Raw genomic sequence first — 21,130 nt, 5'->3', positions numbered from 1 at the left:
TCGCTCACGCTGCCGCACGGCCACCCCACGTCCTCTTCCGGAACCTTCCACCCCCACGCGGAGACTCCGTCCCGTGAAGCACAGACTGCCCACTCCCTGCCCCAGCCCCGGCTCCCACCCGCTCCTCTCTGTCCGTGTGGACGCGACTCCTCTGGGCCCTCCTGGGAGTGGGGACCTGCGGGACGGGTCCTTCTGGGTCTGGCCGCTCTCGCTGACCCGTGTCCTCGGGGTCCCTCCGCGTCGTGGCAGGGGTCAGGGTCCCTCCTTTCTTCCCGAGTCTGGGTGGACTGTACCGTGTGTGTCCATCTACCTGCTGACGGGCACGTGGGGCACGTGCGCCCTGTGGCCTGCGGGGACACCGCTGCGGTGACATCGAGCTGTAAACACCTTCATATTTCCCGGAACTTTCTTTCTGGCCGGACTTGAGCAGACAGACGGGGCACTGGCTCGCTCCTCACCCCGGCCCAGGCTGCCTTCTCCACCGCAGGAGAGACCCGCGTCCTCTGGCCGGTCCGCTCGGCAAGTGTCCGGGGCAGCCAAGCCCACGGGCGGGCAGGGAGACCTCGGAGCCGCAGCCCCCCACCCCCCCACCCCCCCAGGGCAGCCCGAGCGGCCGAGCCTGCGGAGACGGAGACGCTGCCTCGGCCAGCGGGGCGGATTTCAGACCAGGACGCGGGGGGCCTTTCCCGGCTGCCCTCCGAGCGGGTGGCAGGTGTGCCCGGCCGGTTGCGTCTCGCGCGGCCCGCGGGCCTGCTCGGCTGCAGCCCCGCCCACGCCGCCGCGTCACGGCTCCCGCACTCACCGTCTCCTAGCAACCGGGCTCCCGCCCGCGGCCCGCAGCCCGAGGTCTCCCGGGTCTCCTGCCCGCCTGCGCGCGGCCGGCTTGCTCCGGGGTCCTCCGCCGGCGGGGGGGGGACGTCTGGAGAGGGACGATCGGACGCGACCCCTCTTCGGGCTCGCAGGGAGCTCCGCTCCCCCAGACGCTTCGTCCATCTGGACCCAAGGCTTCGCTAACCAACTGCTTGATTTTTATTTTTATTTTTTTGGAGTTGCTAGGGGGGGGAGATTTAACTCCCTGTCAACAGGGTTGGTTTTAGACCACTCGGTGGCGAAGATACTCTCCGTCTTCCCCAGGAGCCAGGGGTGGGGACCGGCGAACCGTGGGTTACGGGGTTTCCCAGAGCTGCCCCTGCCGGGAACCACGTGCGGGTCATAGCAGCGGGGATGCGCGGCTTTCCACGAAGGGGCCGGTGTGATGGTCGCAGCCGCCAAGCCCCCGCCCTGGGGGCCAAGCCGCCCTCCCTTCCCTTCATCCTGTTGCCCCTGCCTTAGCTGAAGCCTCTCGCCCGAACCATGACAACAGTCTCCCGGGATAAGATGGCAACGAACAGCGCCCTCCCAGCCAGGAGGCACATTCCTCCGGCAGTGAGACTCACCGCTGGGGGTCAGAGCACGGCTTCGGGCATTCAACGCATTTATTGGGTGACTACTACGTACTCGGTAGGTTCTAGACCCGGGGACACCACAGCGAGTGAAGTGGAGGCACTCCCCGCCCACAGAGAGTTCACATCCCTGGGGGAAGGAAGGGAGCGTGTGGGTTGCAACCAGTGGTGTGTGGTGAACAGAAGACCAATACGGTTACTGACAGGGTGCGGTGCTCAAGGAGTCTATGAGGAGGTGACATCTGGGCTGAGACCCGAGGGAAGGGAGGCGTCGCTGGCCATATAGGTCGGGGAGCAGCTTACCAGATAGTGGGAACAGCATGTGCAAAGGCCCTGGGGTGAGAACAGGTTTGGCTGGTCTGAGGACAGCAGGGGCTGGTGGGTCTGAAGCGGAGTTACGGAGGAAGAGGGTGGCAGGTGGGCTTTTGCGGGGCTTTGTCAGGATTCGGGATTCCATCCTGAGCTCCTACTGCCGGAGGATTGAAGCAGCAGACGGGTCACCGTGATGGCAGGTGGACGTGGGGCACAGAAGAACCCAGGAGGACTCCCTGGTGGTGGTGGTGAGCCTGGGAGCTGGTTGAATGGCAGAGCCACGGACAGATGCGGTGAAGCTCTGCTGCGGGAAATGGAGGTCGGGACCCTCCCCGTGCCCCATCCGCGGCCGCGGGCAGGTGGCTGCAGGCAGGACTGGCTGAAGGGCTGGCTCTGACTCCTAGGTGTTGCGCGGCCCGCGGGCCTGCTCGGCTGCAGCCCACAGGAGTGCCCACAGGAGGCAGGGGGCGCCGGGCCCCTCCCCCCAGGAAGGAGGCCCTGGGCTCCAGAGGCAGAGGAGAGCGGCCTGCCCTCCCCCGGAGACAGCAGTGCTTAGACACTGGCCGGCTGCTTCCGGCTTCCGGCAGATAAACGGGCCCGTTGGTACAAGGCTGGGCTTTGCCTGCACGAGGCGCTGACGGTCCCCGGCATGGCTCTGAGAAGGGGGTCCTGGCGTCTCTCAGCCCTGGTCTGTGCACCAGCCCGCGCTCTGAGACGTGTCACTCCCCATGCCTCCTCCTCTCTGCTCCCTGCCCTGTCGCCTGTGCCATTGCCTGGGGACGCCCTGGGGGCTTGAAGCTGTCAACTCAGCCCAAGACCAAAGCTCCCCAGATGAACCGCCCCCTCCCTCCTGAGGTTTGCAATGAGCATTTGGGAAAACTCCAGGGAGCCCTCCGTAGGGGCCCTGCAGGCGGAAAGCCTCCAACCCCAACTCAGCTAAACCACCACCTCCTCCTCCAGGAAGCCCCCCCGGGTCCCCCACCTTCCCACTCAGGGGCCCACTGTTCATTTCTGGGACCAGGCCAAAATAGGTTCCTTGAGCAGCTGTGGGGCACGTGCGAGATGACTGCTTCTCGGGTGGGGTCCCCAGGGCACAGTGGTGTGGGGAGGGCCCGAGGGACCCACATGTCGGGGTGCAGCCTCCGGGCAGCCCAGCTCCTCGGCTTTCTCCTCGCTGCTCACACCTGCGGCCGGAGTCCCAGAGAGAGATGCGGGCTCTCTGCTCGGAGCCCTGCGGGAGCGGCGGAAGGGCCCCGCAGGGGCACCTGCACCCCAACGGAAGACCACACAGTCCACACCAACAGACACGATTTATTTACCCCCGGCCCCTGCAAGCTCTCGGGCGGCTCCAGCAGCGCATGAGAGGCAGAGCCACGCTCCCGCCATCCCCTGAACACAGAAACGGAACCGAAGGGATCGATCGAGCCCAGATGGGCTTTTCTCCTACAGGGTCACCGGGCAGCTGGACAAAACGCCCCGGCAGAGAGGGAATCCGGCTGCTTCGGGGCGGGGGCTGCGGGTGCCCTCACACCCACCAGGCCCACCCCTGGGCCTGCATCGGCCGCACCCGAGTGGGAGCGAGGGCAAAGCCCAGGCCTGAATGCAAAGTGGCAGACAGCAGTGTTAGAAGGCGCTCGGCGGTACGGGCTCAAGGCAGGCTGTGGGTCACAGACATCTGTGGGGGGCGAGGGGAGCGCCCAGCCCGCGCCCTCACCACCGCTGGGCTCCACCACCTTCCCTGAGGGTCCAAGAGCAGGAGAGACACCACCCAGCTCAGGCCCTGCAGCCCTTTGGCGGCTGGGGGGTCTCTAGGCTGAGGGCCTGGCTGTGCCCTCAGCCTGGGCCCCCAACCCCCAGCTCTCCCTGGCCCGCCTCGCCAGCCGAGAAGGCCCTTCGGCAGGGTTTCAAGGGCGCAAACAGCTGCGGGACCCAAAGGAAACACTTCGGAAACCCTCGCCTTCGTAGGCCGCGGGGCGAGTGGAAAGCTAGCAAGGGGCCCCCCGCTTTATCATCAGGCAGGGGCCGCGGGGTGGGGAGGGGGCGGCCCCCCGCGGCTCTCATGCCCTGATAACAGGGTTTCACTGAGGACTGAAACACAAGTGTTTTTAAAGAAACCCATGGAGAGAACACGACGGTCCAACGTCGGGATGAATCCAGGGACTCACATGCAGGGGTGAGGCTGCTCACGCGGGCCCCTCTCCGCCCGGCCGGCCCTGCTTCCTCTGGACGTCACCCTCGGGGGCCGCACTCGCCTCCCGCAGCCTCTTGCGGAAACGCGGCCCCGGCCGGCTTCGGGGGGGCGGCAGAGGCTCCATGCCCAGGACCGCGTGGATCTGCCGGAACGCCAGCAAGCGCAGGGCGCGCTGGGCGCAGACAGCCGGTCAGCACCCCCCACCCCTTGGCACCCCGCAACGCCTCCTGGGCTCCGGGCGCTTCCCACGACTGCGGAAGAGAGGTAGGGGGCTCGCTGGGGTCAGTGGAGGGCAGGACACTGTCAGGACACCCCTCGGGGCATCAGCCCCGGCCCGCCCCTCTATGGGGACCCCAAACCCTGCCTGCATCTCCTGTCCGCCTCAGATCCCAGTCAGATCCCAAGCAGCCTGGCACTGCCAGGCCCACTATGGATTCCGGGCGGCTGGGAGAGCTAATGCCCCTGCCGACAAAAGGGAACCCACAGCCGGTGCTCGGGGCTGGCGGGGCCAGTCGCACTGGAGGCCACGGCTGGGTGTTGGCACACCACGGGCAGGGGGGCCTCGGGGGGCACAGGGGAAAAGTCCCAGCCAGCGAGGCCCCGGGTGTGCGGCCCTGAGCCGGGCTCCCCCGCCCCCAGGAGGAGTCCTGTCACCCACAGCCCGCCCAACTCTGCAGAGGAGGGGGGGACAGGGGGCCACCCCCCCGCGCCCACTCCCGTGGAGTCACCGGGGCCGCTGTCGCACCTGGGCACTGGCCGTGATGTCCTCGCGCTGCTGGCATGTCATGGCCCCGAGGGCATCCCTCTGGTCTCTCTCGCAGGGATCCTGGAGCCCAGGCCCATCTTGGCGAGGGGCAGTGGGAACAGCAAAGGAGAGAGCAGCCCGTGAGAGACAGCCGCGACCGCGGGGTCCGTCCCTGCGCCCCTCACACGGTGTGACTGCACAGACGGGTCACTGCTTCGCTTCCACTCTCTTAACCTGCTACCATCCTGTCACTGGAACAACCCGGAAACCCCCTTTCTGCATCGAACATCTCAACTGCGGGGCGGTGTGGGGTCTCCCCTTGGCGGTGGAAAATACACGGTGTTCACACCCCCTGCCTGCAGCCCGTTATCCACGTTACCCTGGCTGTTTCCTGCGCCAAGATTCCCGGGGCACTCCAGAAAGGACGGGAGGGCCCCCCAAGAACCAGGGCTGTGCTGCCCCAGGGCGGGGCCCTCTCCTGCCCCAGCCCGCGCCCCGCTCTCCTCCGCGGGTGCGTCCATGGGCCTCCTCTGGAGCCTCTGGGTCTGTCCGCCCATCCTCCTGTCTGCCTTGAACGGGGCTCCCGAGTGTGCGCTCGTGCTCTGGGCTCCCCGGCCAGGGGGACTGACCTGTCAGGAGTGTCCCTGAGGCCACACACTCCAGGACACGCCTCATGCCGTCCCCAGGACTGAGGGGCCCCGACGCGCTGCTCAGAGCCTTCTCCGCCAGCAGCTCCATGGCCTGGGCAGTGTGGGGACAGGAGAGACGCCGTGACTTGGGGGAGAGCTCTCGGGGCAGCTGGCCTCCCACCTGAACCGGAGTGAGAGCAGCAATGATGGGCTGGGCGGGGTCTCCAGGGGCCCCCGAGCTCCTTCCCTCGGGGCCACTCCCCCTTGAATTTCTGCAACAAAGGGGGACCCTTGGAGCCTCCCCTCCCTGGGGCCTGGCTGAGCACAGATGACCTCACTCTGCACGTCTCTGACTCCCCAGCTAATCCCAGGCACACAAACACCGCGGGCCAGCATCCCAAGGGTTAAAAGAACCGCTCTCGGGGACCCTCGTGCATTTAGCGGGGATCCCAATGACCCACCGAGCTGCCCTGGCGTGCCCCCCGCCCCAGGGAGCCACCCCGCCTGGAGGGGTCCTGCAAGGATGCTCATGATCTCGGGGGTGCTTCTAGACTTATAGGGAACCCCCTCCTCTCGGTGTCAGCGTGGACCTCGTGTCTGTAAGGGGGTGGTGTCAAGAACCTTGTCCCCGCCGCACACAGGGCAGGGAGTGGAGCTGGGATGGGGGCACAGGAGCTGTTGTTCAGGTGCTTGGACAGTCCAGCCCTGGGAAGCGGGGGGCATGTGTCTCGGGCAAAACGAGGCCCGTGGTGCTGCCTTACCCAGTGCGGCAGGGCCCCCCAGGCGGGCACACGCCGGCGGAGGTCACGGAGGACCCTGAGCACAATCACGCACGGCTGCAGGCCGCTGGCGCGAGCCTTCGGGGGAAGAAGTAGACCATCGGGTCAGGGAATCACGTGCACGGGGCCCCGGGCACAAGGGCGGACGCTCAGGGCTGTGAGCCAGGCCCAGGAGGGACTCCGGTGCCGGGGAGGGGGCGGCACAGGCCGGCTGGCCGCCAACGTGGCAGCTGGGAGCCAAGTCCTTTCCCCAAAAGACCCCACACTGACTGAACAGGCCCCGTTCGGAGCCCCCAGCGGCCGCCATCGGGTGGATCCGGGGCCGCGGCCTCCCCACCCCCGGAGCAGCAAGCCCTCTGCTCACGCTCCTGACATGAGTGTCGGGGTCATGCTGGGCAGGGGGACAGAGGCCGGCCGGCCAGCCGGGGACATGCCGTGCAGATGGCTGCCCCTCCTGGTTGTACCCTGAGCCCTGAGCAACAGGGCAGACCCCCCATGCCACCGCCCCTGCCCGTCCCCTGACCTGGAACCACTTGGCGTGGCGGAGGGCAGCCAGTGCCTGGAGGCTCTTCTCCGGGCTCAGGACATCGCCTGGGTCGGGTGGAGGCAACTGCATTCCCTCTAGAAGGAAAGGGCATGTGGGCACGGTGCCCCCTCCCCCTCCTCCTCCCACCTCACTGGGCCGCATGGCCCCAACCCTGGGTCCAGGGCTCTGGACCATCTTTCCTCCAGGACACTGCAAGGACCAGAGAAGTCATTTCCCTGCAAATCTTCTCCCTCTGCAGTCCCATGGTGAGCAGGTTACGGTTCAGGTGGGAAGCTATGAAGGAAGCCGGGTTTCCAGGCACGTCCAAGTGCGTCGCGACAAGGGGGAAAGTGGATCAGATTCCAACAGGCGCCGCCACTGACGGAGAAGGCCCCAAGCCTGGCAGCGGCTCAGGCACCTTCTCCTGCCTTTTTAGCACCACCCCACACCCACCTCCTTGCTCCAGGAGGCCCTGGATCACAGACAGAGGTCAGGCGATGGAACTGAGTGTCCCGTGTGCATAAATGTCCCGGATCAATCCCTCCTTCAGGCTGAGACGGGGCCAGCAGGGGTGTGTCTGCGAGAAGGGGCTTTCGAAGCTCCCTTCCAGTGACAGCCAGCCAGGCCCTGGACCCCCACGTGGGAGGGACACAGCAGGGATTCCCGCCGGCCAGCCCCGTTCAGCGGCCTCGGACCACTCACACTTCCCCACGTGCCCTGTCTGCCCCTTGTTCATGTGTCTGAGCAAAGCCTAACGGGGCTTTCAGCTAGAATTTAACGATGTTTTTCTATCTTCGGTATTTATTTTTTTTAGATAACTACGACAACTGGTAACCTTTTCTACCAATGGTTCCAGGGTGCTCCTCTTGAAACATTTAAGTGACAAAAATGAACTGACTTAAAGAAGAAGGTTAGACAAAACAATCGCGAAGAAGGTTCGAGAATGACAAGTTTGGAAGACAAGCCTGGCCGCACCTTGTTCCATGGAAGGGTCCTCCCGCATCAGGGGCGAGGTGACCGACACAGAGACCCTCATTCTGGGCTCCTCGCAGGAGGAAATGATGATGTTGTCTTCAGAGTCAGAGGAGACCTCATACTTGTCTTCTGTCACCATCTGTGAAGGGTGAATGCAACCTGAGTCCATGTCACCCCAGCTGAGAACCACGGGTAAACGAGCAAGAATACGGTCGAGTGCTGGGCCCTGTGCTGGGGGCCTGGAACTGGCAAGGGATGGACATGTAGCCCCCACCCTGCAGGAGCACACATACACAGCAACGGGCACAGATAACAAACCCAGCACGTAGGGGCCTTCATATGTAAAGAACGTCCACAGATCAACAACAAGGCAGCAATCCAATTAAGAAAATAAATTGGTGGGGCGCCTGGGTGGCTCAGTGGGTTAAAGCCTCTGGCTTCGGCTCAGGTCATGATCTCAGGGTCGTGGGATCGAGCCCCACATCGGGCTCTCTGCTCGGGGGGAGCCTGCTTCCTCCTCTCTCTCTGCCTGCTTCTCTGCCTACTTGCGATCTCTGTCAAATAAATAGAATATTTTTAAAAAATAAATAAATAAATAAATTGGTGCGCGATATAACAGCTTGAGGAAAAGAAATAGAAATGACCCTCTTTATGCAACGACACATGCTAAGAGAGAAGCAATTAGAACTATAACGAGGTACCCTTGTCCCCTGGGAGGACAGACCTCAACAGCCTGGGGGCACAGCCGGGCTGGTGAACCCGGGCATCTATAATCTGCTGGTGGAGACTGACCTGGCAACATTTACCAGAAGCATCTGGGGCTCATGCCTTTGGCCAGCAATCCTGCTCCCGGAATAAGCTCTCACGTGCGTATAAGGTTATCTTCTTGCTGGAAACGACTTGAATGTCCAACTACATGGAGGGGCGCCTCAAGTTATGGATGGACAGCAATGAAATGCTCGTCAGCCACGTAACACAATGAGGCTCCTTAAACATGCACAGGCGACTGGACCCCAGAGGCGCTGCGTGAAAGCAGCAAGGTGATTCTGCCGGTAGAACAAGCTACTGTTTGGGCACAGCAGGGGAGGGTGGGGCCTCCAGGCAAGACCCGGGCCCCCTCTGGCTCTGGTCGTCACCCTTCACCTGCCCCAGGGGCCCAGGCACGGCCCCCGGCCCTCACTGGGGGTACCCTGCATGGGTCACCCTCACAGGCAGGCCCTTCCAGGAGACTTCAGAACCAAAGCACGTGGTCCCGTGCCCACTGCCCAGAGAGGCCTTATGGCGCACCTCGCCTTGTTTTGAAGTCTCTGAGATGCCTGGCCAGGGCGCCCCCGAGCTGCGTGGAGCTCCAGGCAGCTGTCTCTACACCCCTAGAAATGCTCTCTGCCCCGGCTAAGCCATCTTTCCCCACCTGGCCGGCATGGCGGGGGGTGGGGGGCAGCGAGTCAGACTCTGGGTTCAAATGCTTCCCACCACTGGGGGTGGGTGGGGCTCTGCCAGTTCAGCCACGGCCTGGGCTGCCTTCGTGAGGCTGCCTCTGAGCCACAGTCACAGCCCTACAGTGGCTCGCAGGAAACCACTGTGCCATGAGTGCAAAGGAAACAGGTGTTTACTGGTTTATTCAAATTGATTTTTATTGGTTTCTTTAAATCAATTATTATTGATTTATTTAAATAGATTTTTATTGATTTATTTAAATCGATTTTTATTGATTCATTTAAATCGATTTTTATTGATTCATTTAAATCGATTTTTATTGATTTCTCTCTCAAATAAAGAAAGAGCTGGTGCACTTCATCTGCGAGACTGGGGGTGGGAGGAGCAGCAGGGGCGGGAGAGGGAGAGAGCCTCAAGCTGTCTCCCCATTGAGCATGGAGCCCGTCGTGGCGCTCGAACCCCTGACCCCAAGATCATGACCTGAACCGGTATCAAGAGTCTGAGGCTTAACCAACTGGGCCATGGAAAGGAGTATTTAAATCCGCCAAGTGGGGGTGTGTCACTCCTCTGCTCAAAACCCTCCTGTCTTCCCACTTCCCTGAGAAACGCAGGCCTACCTGCCTATATGGCCTTCAGGCCTGGTGTGATCCAGGCCCCGACAAACGCAGGTCCTTCTACTGGACCACTCCTCCTCCATCTTTCACGGCCCCCCGGTCTCTAGCTCCCACCTCGAGTGCTCCATCCCTATCGGGACACATGGCTCCCCCCATCCTCTCTGGTGTGCCTCCCCCCGTCCCTGCCAGTGCTCCTTCCTTGGCATCTGACTTCCATTTCTAGTGGCACATTGGATGTCAGTTTGCTCGTGGCCAGAGTGGGGGCCCTGGAGGGCAGGCCTGGGTCTGTGTGGGCCCCGGTGCTGGATTTTCTGGGGACGCAGAAACAGACTCACCAGGAAGGAGAACCCCCCCACCCCCGGAAACTCGGTCCTCCACCAATCACGGTCTCTGCTGAGATCGTCCCAGGACAGTCCAGAGAAGAGGAGCCAAGGTCCCTCCCATAGTCCCCAAATGGGTCTTCACGGGGCCGGTCTCAGCTCCACTCACCCCTGTAACGACTGGTAAGTCGGCATCCGCAGTGAGGGGGCACTTTCCTCCTTTCTTTTGCCCTAGACTCGCTTTATAAAGGAACCCCGGAGTTCGCTATCTCGTCAACTTTTCTATAAAATCAACCCGGTCTGGGTCCAACAGCCCATCTCTTGTTTCTTCGAATCGCCTGGAAAAGAGGCCATCCCATCTGGCGGCCGCCCGGGCCCCGGGGCTCTTACCGGGAGCTGCTGGGGCAGCTGCTCCGAGATTCTCTGCAGCAGGGCGCGCGTGGGCTTCTGCGAGCACAGCAGGGTCAGCCGCACCATCCGGTCTCCCCGCAGCAGAAGGCCCTTCGCCAGGAGGCCAACCCGCATCACGCCCTTCAGGACCCGCGCGGAGGGGGAGCCACCACTGTCAAGACAAGCCGGCAAATGTGTGAGACCCACGGGGGAAAGGGGTTGGGAGAAGGGGCCGCCGCCAGAGTCCCCCCCCCCCGCTCCTGCGCTCACGGGCTCCTTGCGGGGCCTCTGCCTCAGTTTCCCCATCTGTGAAATGGGCCCGCACCCCTGGGGACAAGCCCACCAAGTCGCACGTGCCCAGTAAGGACTGCTGGTTTTTACTCCTTCCTGATAATCTGTATTCTGAGGAAGGCCACCAATGGCCATGCCCGTGGCCCCTGGTCTCAGCCAGCTGGGGACCGGGGCTCTGTGTCCCTCCCAAGCGTCTCCAAGGTCACTGTGCCCCGCACCTCAGCTCCTTGGCTGGGAGCCTGCCCTCTCCCCTCAGGCCCTGCCCCACAGCACCCTGACCCGGGCCCCTGCTTGCCCTTCTGAAGCCCAGGCCAGCTTGCCGCGGTGGGAGCCTGAGCACGCCTCGGCCCTACGGCCTCTGCAGGGGGGAGGTGGGGGACACCCCAGCTTCTCCCAACCCGACCCCCAGCCTCCCTTGGTCCCTGTGCTCCAGCCCCATGAGGCTGCTCCCTCGCTGGGCCCTCTGCCTGGGCACGTTCACCAAGTGCCCCCACGGCCCCAGGAGCGGCTGCTGCTTGCTTTGTGACACTCCTGGGGAAAGGGAGGAGCTGTTTTTGGAATTTTTTTGTTTTTAAATTCATTTATGTATTTCTCTTTCTTTTTTTTTTTTTTTAGGTAGGCTGTACGTGAGGAGCCCAGCGTGGGGTTTGAACTCACGACCCTGAAATGATCAAGACTCAGATGCTTAACCCACGGAGCCCCCGAGGTGCCCCCGTTTATGCATTTCTTGTCAGCTTCTGGACCACGTGTGCTGGAGCCCAGCGCCCCCCTAGAGGACCGGGCCGGGAGGTCACCAGCACCATGCAGACGGGAGATGGCTGGATGGAGGCAAGGACCAGGGAGGGCAGAGCGCAGGGGATGGGAGTGGGGGGCGGGCTGCAGACGGAGAGACTCAGAGGCTCGTCTGATCAACCTGGATCTCAATTCACACCCACTGTGAACCCAAACAGCCCCAAACCCACAGTCTGATCTCTGTGGAGCCTGCTTTCCTGGTGCTGGTGCAGGACTGCTGCCCGAGTGTGCCGGCGCCGCGGTTCCGGGGCCAGCTCCTGGCCTCTGGGCCGCCCCCGCACACGTGATGGGACGGAAACGTCACGTGAAAGCTGGGGGAACGAGGCCGGTTTTGTTTTTCCGAGCACAGGGCCCTTGTAAGGTTTCGGGGAGGCGGAGATTGGGGCCGTGAAGGGGCGGCTCTGGGACGCACCTCGCACCTCGTGGAGGCCGACCTGTGGTCACCGGACCGCACGAGTCTGCGGGGGCTGGGCTGTGCGCTCCCCCAGGGCGCAGACACTGTGCTAACAAGGAACGGAGTGGCACCAGCCGGACGCAAAAGGGAGGGCGCCGCAGGACCCCTCTGGCCTGCGCGTGCGGTGTCCAGCACGGGCGGAGCCCCGGGGACGGGAAGTGCGGGAGGGGGTGCCAGGCAGGGGCGGGGGGGCGCGCGGACTTTAACAGGACAGACGCCCGCCAGCTGCGGAGGCCGACCGTGGTGATGGGCGCACAAGGTCGTCCGTGCCCCCAGACCGTCCCCGCCAGCGTGGCTGAGACGTAAGCTGCACGGCGTGTTCGAGCATCACACAAGGGCGGCCTCCCAGACAGAAAGGACTTGGAAGACGGACTTCGCCCAGATCCCAGGTGGAGAGGCCTCCACGCCTCGACAGCCACAGCGACTGTAACAGTGATTCACGAGGGCGCTCGGGGGCTCTCCCACTCGGGGACCCTCACCGACACCCAGAGGAAGAGGACGGGTCAGAGTCACCCTCAGTCTCCCTTTCGCAGATGAGCAACAGACCGGTTCCCCCTTCATGAGGAACATTTCTAGATGCACCTTCGGTAGGAAGTGTCCATTTGGGGAATGTTCCGCCCGCAGGCTGTGAAGTCCCAAGGACCTCGGAGAGCTCAAAGCCGATCGGAGTGAGGCGCCTCTGCCCCGCTGCCACCATGTCCTGTCCAGGACCCCAACCCTCCACCTGGGGGGACTCCCTGCCCCGCTCAGTCGGCCCGGTGCCTGGGGAGCGGAGAGTGACCCCCCTCTACCTGTGCTCACCGCCCGCGTGCGCTGGGCTTCCAGAGTTCTCCTGGGCCAGCGCGTCGGACACCAGCTTGAGGGCGCGCTCCGAGTGGGAGACGGCCTTCTGCACGGCCAGGAGCTCCTCCTCCGTGGGGTAGATGGCCGCGTGCTTCCACAAGACGTGCCGGTCATCGCTGGACTCTGGCCGCCGTGCGGACTGCTGGGAAAGGCGGGCTGGTCGTGAGCAGGTGGCGAGGCCCCGGGCGCCGGGCGCGCAGGGGACAGGGTGAGCGTCAGCCCCGCTGAGGCATGGCACATGCAGCAGGGGGCCCTGGAGAGCCCCCAGAGTCAGGCTGGCTTTGGGGGTGACAGGCAAGGGGCAGCAGAGAGCCAGGCGGAGGAGGGATGGGGACCCACGAGGAGGTGAACTGGCGAGGATGTGGGACTGCATGGGGCCTGTGGGCTCCCGTTTGGTGATGTCCTTCCATTTGGGAGCCAGAGGCTTTTCAGCCAACTCAGCGGGGCGCCCCCCCCCCCAAGCAAGGTGGGAACGGAAGACTCCCATCCAGTCCCCGGCCCAGTCTGCACGGACGGATGCCGAGGGCTCCGGAGGGAAGTGGTGACCGGGGCCTGGGAGCCAAGGGAACTCCAGCAGCCGGTGACGGGGCCCGGGCCCGGGGTTCCTGCTGGTGACCAGTGACGGGGCTGGGCTGTGACCCTCAGGCCCTGCCAGCTCCCACCCCTGGGCACCTCTCAGGGGTCGTGGCTCAGAGTCGTGTTCCTCGCTCCTGGAGGAGTCAGGGATTCGGGTCCTTCTAGGGAGGGCCTGAGAAGGCTGCCGCCCGTGGGACCTCCGCAGCGGGAGTCATTCTGGCACCAGGACAAGGCCACCACCCACCAGAGGTGAGCCGGGCGGCGCCCCCGGCCTGCTGGCGAGGGAAGGAGAGTGCTGGTCGGGCGAAGAGGGTCCAGGCTGCTCATCGGGGGCCTGAGGCCCCTCCTCCAGTCGCCTCCTACACAGCTCCTGGCGCCTGCAGGGACCCAGGGGGAAAAGCTGCTCGAAGCGGCTGCAGGAGCCCCGGGCTTGCCACATCAGAAGCGCGCCTCGTGCAGGGGCTGAGCAAGGCTGGGGCTCCAGGACCACTGGAGAGGGCAGCCGCCACCCAATGGGGCCCCGGGGGCCCATGACACGGGGCCTGCCCCAACCCCCGCCATGGACCAGGGAGACTGAGGCGAGGCAGGCCGGGAGGACGGAGGCCAAGGGCAACAGGTGGGGAAGGACGGGGTGACTGCAGCCCCGGGTCTGTCCTGAGCTTTGTTCCCCAGCTCAGACGCGGCCCAGATCTTCCATCAATCAGACACCGCATCAGGAAACGCTTTCAAACGGCTGCAGAGGGTGCAGGAAGGCGTGACACATGTGTCGGGGGTCAGGGGACGCCGGGGTCGGGGGACGCCGGGGTCGGGGGACGCCGGGGTCAGGGCGCACAGAGACCCGGGGCTTCCCTGTGAACGGGAGCCCAGAGCCCCGCTCCACGGCTGCGGGGTTGTGCTGCCCCGAGGGCGGTGTCCCCTGCCTACACTGCAGGGGCGAGCTCCTGGGTCCTCAGGCCCGAAAGCGAGCGGAGGGTGAGGGCAGCCCGGCAGGGACCCCGTGCGCCTAATTCCCCGCATACCAGCGCCTCATCTCCTCGAGCCGCTTCCTGCTCAGCTGCCTCTGCCTCCTCAGCCTGGCCTCCAGAAGCTTCCGAGCTCTGTGGCTGGGCTTCACTGCGATCGGGAGGTCTGGGTTCACTTTTTTCTGGAAAGGGCAGGAAGGGCTGTGAGACGGGAGACCTTCGTTTCGACAAGTGCCAGGAGCCTCAGCAGCCCCCACAGCCCACGGCCTCCTGCGGGCTCACTCAGCAACGGGGCTCCAGCCCCCAGAGCCGGGACGCTCCAGGGACCCACAAAACGGGCAGCTCCCGCGGGGAGCGCGGCCGCAACACAGCAGCCCGGGAAGAAGGAAATCCAGCCCCATCGTGGACGCCCTCGCTGACCACGGATGGGTCACAGCAAAGCCAACGTCAAGGGCGTATTTCTAATCAAGCTAACTCAGCCGAAACGCCGTTTGCGTGAGACCCGGCGATCCGCGTTTTCAACAGCGTTGCAGGTTCTCCCGCGGAACGCAGCGCACGGTGCTTCGCTCATCGCTCACGAACACAGCGCCGTCTAGGGGGCCTTTGCTCCTGCCAATGGCCCACGTGTCCATCGATGGACGGACCAATACACAGTGTGTCCCCCATGCACAGGAGCATCCCTCGGCCACCAGCAGGAGCGAGGCCCCCAAGCGCTCCCCCGGGGACAGACCCCGAGCCCACGACACGCAGGGAGGGAACCAGACACGGAAGGCCCCACGGGGTGTGAGTCCACGCGTGTGACACGCCCAGAACAGACTGGTCTGCGGACTGGGAAGGGGGCTCGTGGGGGCTGGGGGCTGGGAGTGACTGCTAATGGGGATGAGGCTTCACTTTGCGGTGATGGAATGTTCTGGAACTAGAGAGACGTAAGGGTCACAGCTCTGTGATTACACCACGGTAAAAGCCAGGAAACCATAATCTTCATTTGGGTGAACTGTGTGGCACGTGAGTGACACCCCAACGGAGCAGCTAGAAGAGGGGCATGCAGGCGACAACTCGTCCCACTGCCCCACGAACCTGTGAGACGGAGGCCGGTGGGGGGCAGCTCTCAGCCCCTCCTCCGGTGCAGCCCACGGGGCCCAAGGGCCCACAGCCAACCCCAAGTGGGGAGTAGAGCAGCCCAGCCAAGGCCCTGTTGGTGCTGGGGGTCTCAGCACCCATCTCCCGGGCCCCTCGGAGGAACAGCTCCCGGAGGACGGTCACCCTGCTGCAGCAGGGGCCCCTGGGTCATGACCCCTGGCCCCCAGGCTCCCCTGTCGTCCCCACGCCCCGTCTCGGGTGCATCTGTGAGCCTGTTCCATGTGCTTAGGGACCCCCTCTGGCAACAGGTGGGTGCAGAGCCGAGAGACGCCATGGGGATCCCAGCCAGGGCCAGGTCTGCCACGGTCTCCAGGGAATGTGGGGGACAGGCCCCCAGGGCCCGGAGCTCCTGCTAGGGGCGTAGGACGGGGTGCAGGAACCCTGGCAGTCAGATCCCACCCCAGCCCCGCACACCTTGTACTGCAGCCGGTGCCGCCGGCCCCGCACATGCGTGTCCCTGGCCGTGGCGTTCCCGACACTGCACTCGCACAGGCTGCACTGGAACCGGACCACCTTGCCTTCCTCGTTGCGCACCTGAGACACAGCGCCCTGCTGAGCTGGCCGCCACCCACGCAGTGCGCCTGGTTCCCCGGGCAGGGGCACCCCCCTGTCCCCTTGGGGACACCGGACCGTCCCGGGAGGATTGCGCACTGGTGTCCCGCCTGCCAAGCGGGCTTTGGGGGAGCCGGCATGTCACCAACGCACCCTCCGGTGCCCCAGCTGCCCTCGGCCGCTGTCCTGTCCCGCTCCTCCAGCCCGCTCCCCACCCAGGGGTGCAGACACCCGCCGCCTGTCCACAGAGCCCCTGCCTCGGCTCCATCCTGAGCTGCAGCCATCACGTGCCCTGCCGTGCGCCGTGCCCCCTGAGGCTTTCATGCACCTCGTCATCGCCTCAACTACGGAATGCCAGGGCTTCCCCGGCGGGGCTCCTATCTGGGGTGGCAAAAGTAGCTGAACACAACCAGAAGAAATGCTAACGTGCCCACTTCCTTTCAGCCCGTGAAGGGGAGCCTGGGATGCAGGGAAGCGGCCGGGGGGTAAGGCTTCCAAATCTGGGTCTAGAAGCTGTTCCAGACAAGCCTCGCAGGCTCTGGGCTTCGGGGCGGTGGCCACAGAGGTCGCACACGGGCTCCTGACGCCCAGGGACACCAGGCCTCTGTGTCTCAGGCCTGCCTTCTAGGATCTGACCTTCCAGCGAGTTCCGTAAGATGTTGCGGCTCACCACGGACTGCGCGTGGATAGGTGCGTACATCTCAGATGGAGACCCGGGGCGCGGTGTTGAAGCCTGACCCCTGCTGGAGTCCCTCAGCACAGCCCAGAGGGGGAGTGGGGGCATGCCGACGGCCCGGGGCACAGCGGAAGCCTGGCACGGTTACCTCTTCCACGTAGCCTGGGCCCACCGGCTGCGCGGCACAGCTTCCAGAAGCTTCTGTGGAGTCTCCTTGGGCAAGTGGACCTCCAGGCCCATCTGGGGCGGGGTGTGCCCGTTTGCCCTCTGGGGCCCTGCTGCCTGCTGCCTGCGGCTTGGAGGGCCCTGGAAGGAAGAGCCGGGCTGCTCGCGACCTGCGCCAGCCAGAAACCAGGGCCGGCTTCCCGGCCGCCCGCATGAAGGGTGGAATGAGATGCACACCAGGGTCTCCTGTGCCCCGCTGACTCCCTCGTGACATCAGTCGGTCGGATCCCCGGTCCCAAAAGGCCCCTTTCGTGCCAGCCTGGGTCTCAGCTGAGAGCTCCGGCCCACCACGCGACATTGGGTGCCCGTCTGAACGCGTCCGCAGGGAGGCCCAGGTGGCAGGCCTCTCGCGGAGGAGCCCGTGGCCGCCCCACTCTGCCAGCCGGACCCAGAGTCATGGTCAAGGTAGCCCCCTCCGGCATGGGCCCCCCAGGGGAGACGGGTCTCTGTTACCACACCGCTCTCTGGTCTGCAGTTCGTGTCGTGTGTGGACTCCAAACACAGGGCCACTGAGGCTCAAAATAAATCCTCCTCCCCCAACCTGGGCAAAGCCGGTGGTGGAGAGCAGAGCCTGGGGCGGCCCTGGGTCTGAATCCCACCTCCACTGTGCGTGAGGTGGCCCAGCGCCAGGTATGGGACCTTGCCTCACCTCTGTTTGTCCCTCTGCAAACGGGGAACCTACTTTCCGGAGTTGCGGAGGGCAAACAGGGGCAACGCCACGAAGCAGTCCGTGTGGTGCGCGTCTACATGGGCCCGGCTGCCGCCGCTCCAGCAGAGTCCGTGTCTACATGGGCCCTGGCTGCCGCCGCTCGATCCGTACCCCCAGGCAGGCCACACCCAGGGGAGATGGGGCCGCAGGTGGGGGACCCAGGAGCCCGCCTCAATTTCCTGAGACCCACATAATTCATCAGAGCCCACTCTGTTCACCCTGAGCACCGGGCTGTGAATCCTGCCACCACCGCCCCACGGGCTCTGTCCACGCTTCCCAAGGGTATGGCCCAAAGGCGGCGGGAATGTGGCAGAGAGGGGCTGCCTCTCCCCACCCCTGGCCTCCATCCAGGGCCTCCTCGGCCCTCTGGAGAGCGGTGACGGTTAGCACGCATGCCACAAGGGAAGGGGACAAGCGCTTCTTTGAAATCCCAGCATGAGGAGTGAGTCCGGGCGTGGCGTTGGGCTGTGACACGTACCCACACTCGCGGCCTTCAAAGCCGCCGGTCTCTTGGTCAGTGCTGACTTGCTCGGGGTGCACGCGCTGGGACCGGCAGGGGCTGTGGGCTTGGCAGAGCCTGCGGGGGGACTCTCCGCAGTGAGGGGGGCCGGCTGGCTGGTGCAGGTGGCCTGGGCCGAGCTGGAGTCCCCGGGCACTGGTTCTATGGTAGGGATGGGCTTCCCCAACTTCGTGTGTAGCTTCAAGACCTGGAACAGACCCAGCCCCCCCCCCCCCCGCCCCGGTCAGGGCCCAATCAGACCTCCTCGAGAGGCAGGAAGAGCACCTGGTGGCTGGATGGGGCTGGCAACGTGCGGGGAGGGCGGGCGCAGGTCCCATCCCAGGCCCCAGCAGCCCGCCCTTGGCTCGCAGGCATCACTCCTGCTAGAACATGCTTCCTGCTTCCAAGCCCCATTCATTGCACTCCTGGAACGACCACCTCACCGCCGGCAGCATCTTCGCAGACAACCGCCTCAGAACTGTCTCCCGGCTCCAAGTTTCTGACACTCACAGCCCAGACCTGCCCCCGCCCAGAGCTGGCCGCAGGTTCTCCCCTGGGTCCCAGCTCTCCTGCCGGCACCCTCGAATAGCCAGGCCCGTGCCTCCTCTTCCCCCACTTCTCCTCCTCCTGCTTGCTTCCCCTCCTCCGTGCGTCTGCTCTCGCCTCTGTGGGCTTCCTGAGTTCGCTCAGGCTTTTGAGAGCCTGCTCTGGCTGGGCCGAAGGAGGGGACGAGACAGGCCCTTAGGAAGGTGATCTGAGGGTGGCCCAGCTCTGCAGTGGGGAGATGGAGGAGGGCCAGCCACGGGGGAGGGTGGGAGCAAAGGCCTGTGGGTAGCGGGGAGAGTGGGAGCAAAGGCCCGGGGGCAGGAGGGAGCGTGGCACGTTCTGTGTGGGGCCCTGAGACAGGGGCCTTCCTAATCCTCCTGCCCTCCTACATGGCTGAAAGCTCGTGTCCCGCCAGGCTTTCCTTCTGCCGGCAACACACACCCCTTAAGCAAGCAGTACCTTGCGGGTTATCAATACCATTTGGGAAGGGTTGCTGCTTTTCAAAAAGTTCCCGCTGGAGCGTGGCAAGGGCAGACCCTGGGCAGAGAGGTGGGGTCTCCCTACCTTTCCTCAGGCGGGGGAATCCCATCAAGTTTCTCCATAAGCTGACATAATACAGGCACTTTCAAGGCCATAGGAAGATGTTCACGTTACGATAGTAATTGATACTACAAACACAGGTATTAAGTTACTCCCTGTCAATTAAAACACTGCTATTAACATGGACGTGAAAACTTACTGGCTGAACTGTGTAACTGAATCGGATCGGCATCACTGTTAAAAAGCAGACCCCAAACGGAACGCGCAGTTTGACCTCATCAACACCCGAACCCTCGTTTCTATAAACACGTAGATACCCAAGGCCCAGAGCGGTCTCCCCTGCAGTCTGGGGCCAAGGCCGTCACATCGCTCCAAGCCTTGGTCCAGGGGGCAGGGGGACACCCTTCGGAGGAATGCAATGGCCCGGGGCCCCGTTGGAGCGGCTTCCCATCATTGGCGGCGGCCCCCTCGTGGCTGTCGGGCCCTGAGGGCTCCTACCTTCTGGTGCCTGGCACCCCGGATGTGAGCAGCGTAGGCGTCCGCCCCCGTGCACGACACGGCACAGAGCCCGCAGCGTGGCCTCCCCTGCACCCCGCATGGGCCGCCGCTGGCCTGGGTGCCCGCCTTCTGGGCCGCCTCTTTCTTTTTGTGCTTCTGCCCCTCCAGGTGCTCACGGTAGGTCTGCAGGCAGAGTGAGAGAGGTCTGAGAGACGTGTGTGTGTGTGTGTGTGTGTGTACGCGCACGCACGGTTCACTCACGGGGAGACCCAGACCGACCCTCTGCCTCTGATCACCGGCCGCGCAGACGCTCGAGTGCCCCTTTGTTAAACCCAGTCACTAGGCTAGACACTCAGCCTGGACCACAGAAGGTTTGTTTTTCCTCTAAAAATGGGTGAGCTGCTTTGGCTTCAGGGGCTCCTTGGAAGGAAAATGCTGGCTTCTCAGGATCTGACCTCAGAAACCACACGAGGACAGCCACTACCTGAATCGCACGGGGCACGTTTGTCAGAAGGCGGCTAACACACAGAGGGGGCCAGGCCAGGGCAGGTGCGTGCGTCACAGGCCCCGCGGGCTGCACTGCCAGGCCCAAAATACTGGATGGCATCCGGCAGGTGACCAAGCTCTTAGTGGCATCCCACACTCCTCTCCGGGAACCCTCAAGACGAGGCCAGCTGCAGTGAACACGCTCCAAGCAGGTCCGCTCAACCCACGCACCCTGACTCTGCCAAGACTCGGGCCGACATGGCGACACGGGCCAGTGACACGGGCTGGTTCTGGAGCAGATCGGGGGCAGAGGCAGACAGTACTTACTGGAACTCAGGAAACTTCTGAACACTGACCTGAGCCACAGAACACACACACACACACACACACAAACCGGGCAAAAGCCCACGGGGCAGAGAAAAGCCTGGAAGGATAGACCCAGTGATGCTAGTGGGAAGCTGCCGCTAGCGTCACGAGGAAGGCAGCCCGCACCCTACACGCGCACCAGTTAACCCCCACGGCTTCGACCAACCACAGTCTCATTTCCAGTCCCAGCTCCCGTGTTCTGTGCCCCAGGCCTTCCCCTGACACGCGGAGGCCACAGCAAGTGGCAGGAGATGACCTACGGCACGTGCAGCACAGGGTCCTAAGCTCAAAGTAAGAGGAACCGTTTGCAACTGTCTTCCTGCCCCGGGCCGCCCCGCCGCCAACGTGTTCAGCGTGTAAGAGGGAGACCAAGAGGGCGTTGGAAAGAGGCCCGTCTGGTGCTCCTGCAGCTCCAAGGGCTCCCCCTGGCCCCGTAGGGCTGGCCTGGAGGCCACACGGTCAACCGGGCCGTCCTGAGAGAGGCCACCTAGACGGATACTGTGGGAACAGGCACCAGGACCGCCAGGGGCCACGGGGAGCTCGGGGACGGACACCCTCGCATGCAGCGGACGGGGCGCAGGGCGGGGGTGGGTGGGTCAGTGCTGGAAAGTCTCA

At 64.2% G+C, this 21,130-nt stretch overlaps 2 protein-coding genes across 2 annotated transcripts in view; one reads left to right on the top strand and one right to left on the bottom strand.

Moving 5' to 3' along the window:
• FSD1 (fibronectin type III and SPRY domain containing 1) overlaps window positions 1-21,130 on the top strand; it is a gene marked incomplete at both ends in the record, with an annotated part of 516,986 nt that overhangs the window by 175,282 nt on the left and 320,574 nt on the right. The window lies entirely within an intron of this gene.
• The window catches only part of ZFR2 (zinc finger RNA binding protein 2), a gene marked incomplete at its 5' end in the record, with an annotated part of 44,487 nt that continues 26,403 nt past the window's right edge, over window positions 3,047-21,130 (bottom strand). The window contains 14 exons of the mRNA XM_080817044.1: window positions 3,047-4,117; window positions 4,691-4,788; window positions 5,320-5,431; window positions 6,081-6,176; window positions 6,622-6,719; window positions 7,600-7,738; window positions 10,361-10,532; window positions 12,689-12,879; window positions 13,561-13,693; window positions 14,336-14,460; window positions 15,833-15,952; window positions 16,795-16,952; window positions 18,059-18,287; window positions 19,664-19,846. Coding sequence (XP_080673170.1) covers window positions 3,938-4,117; window positions 4,691-4,788; window positions 5,320-5,431; window positions 6,081-6,176; window positions 6,622-6,719; window positions 7,600-7,738; window positions 10,361-10,532; window positions 12,689-12,879; window positions 13,561-13,693; window positions 14,336-14,460; window positions 15,833-15,952; window positions 16,795-16,952; window positions 18,059-18,287; window positions 19,664-19,846 — 2,034 coding nt within the window. The 3' untranslated portion in view covers window positions 3,047-3,937. The remainder of the gene's footprint in view (window positions 4,118-4,690; window positions 4,789-5,319; window positions 5,432-6,080; window positions 6,177-6,621; window positions 6,720-7,599; window positions 7,739-10,360; window positions 10,533-12,688; window positions 12,880-13,560; window positions 13,694-14,335; window positions 14,461-15,832; window positions 15,953-16,794; window positions 16,953-18,058; window positions 18,288-19,663; window positions 19,847-21,130) is intronic.

This window comes from Martes martes, assembly GCF_963455335.1.
Source record: "Martes martes genome assembly, chromosome: 1".
Lineage (NCBI taxonomy): Eukaryota > Metazoa > Chordata > Mammalia > Carnivora > Mustelidae > Martes > Martes martes.
This window is presented reverse-complemented; position numbering and strand designations above follow the sequence as displayed.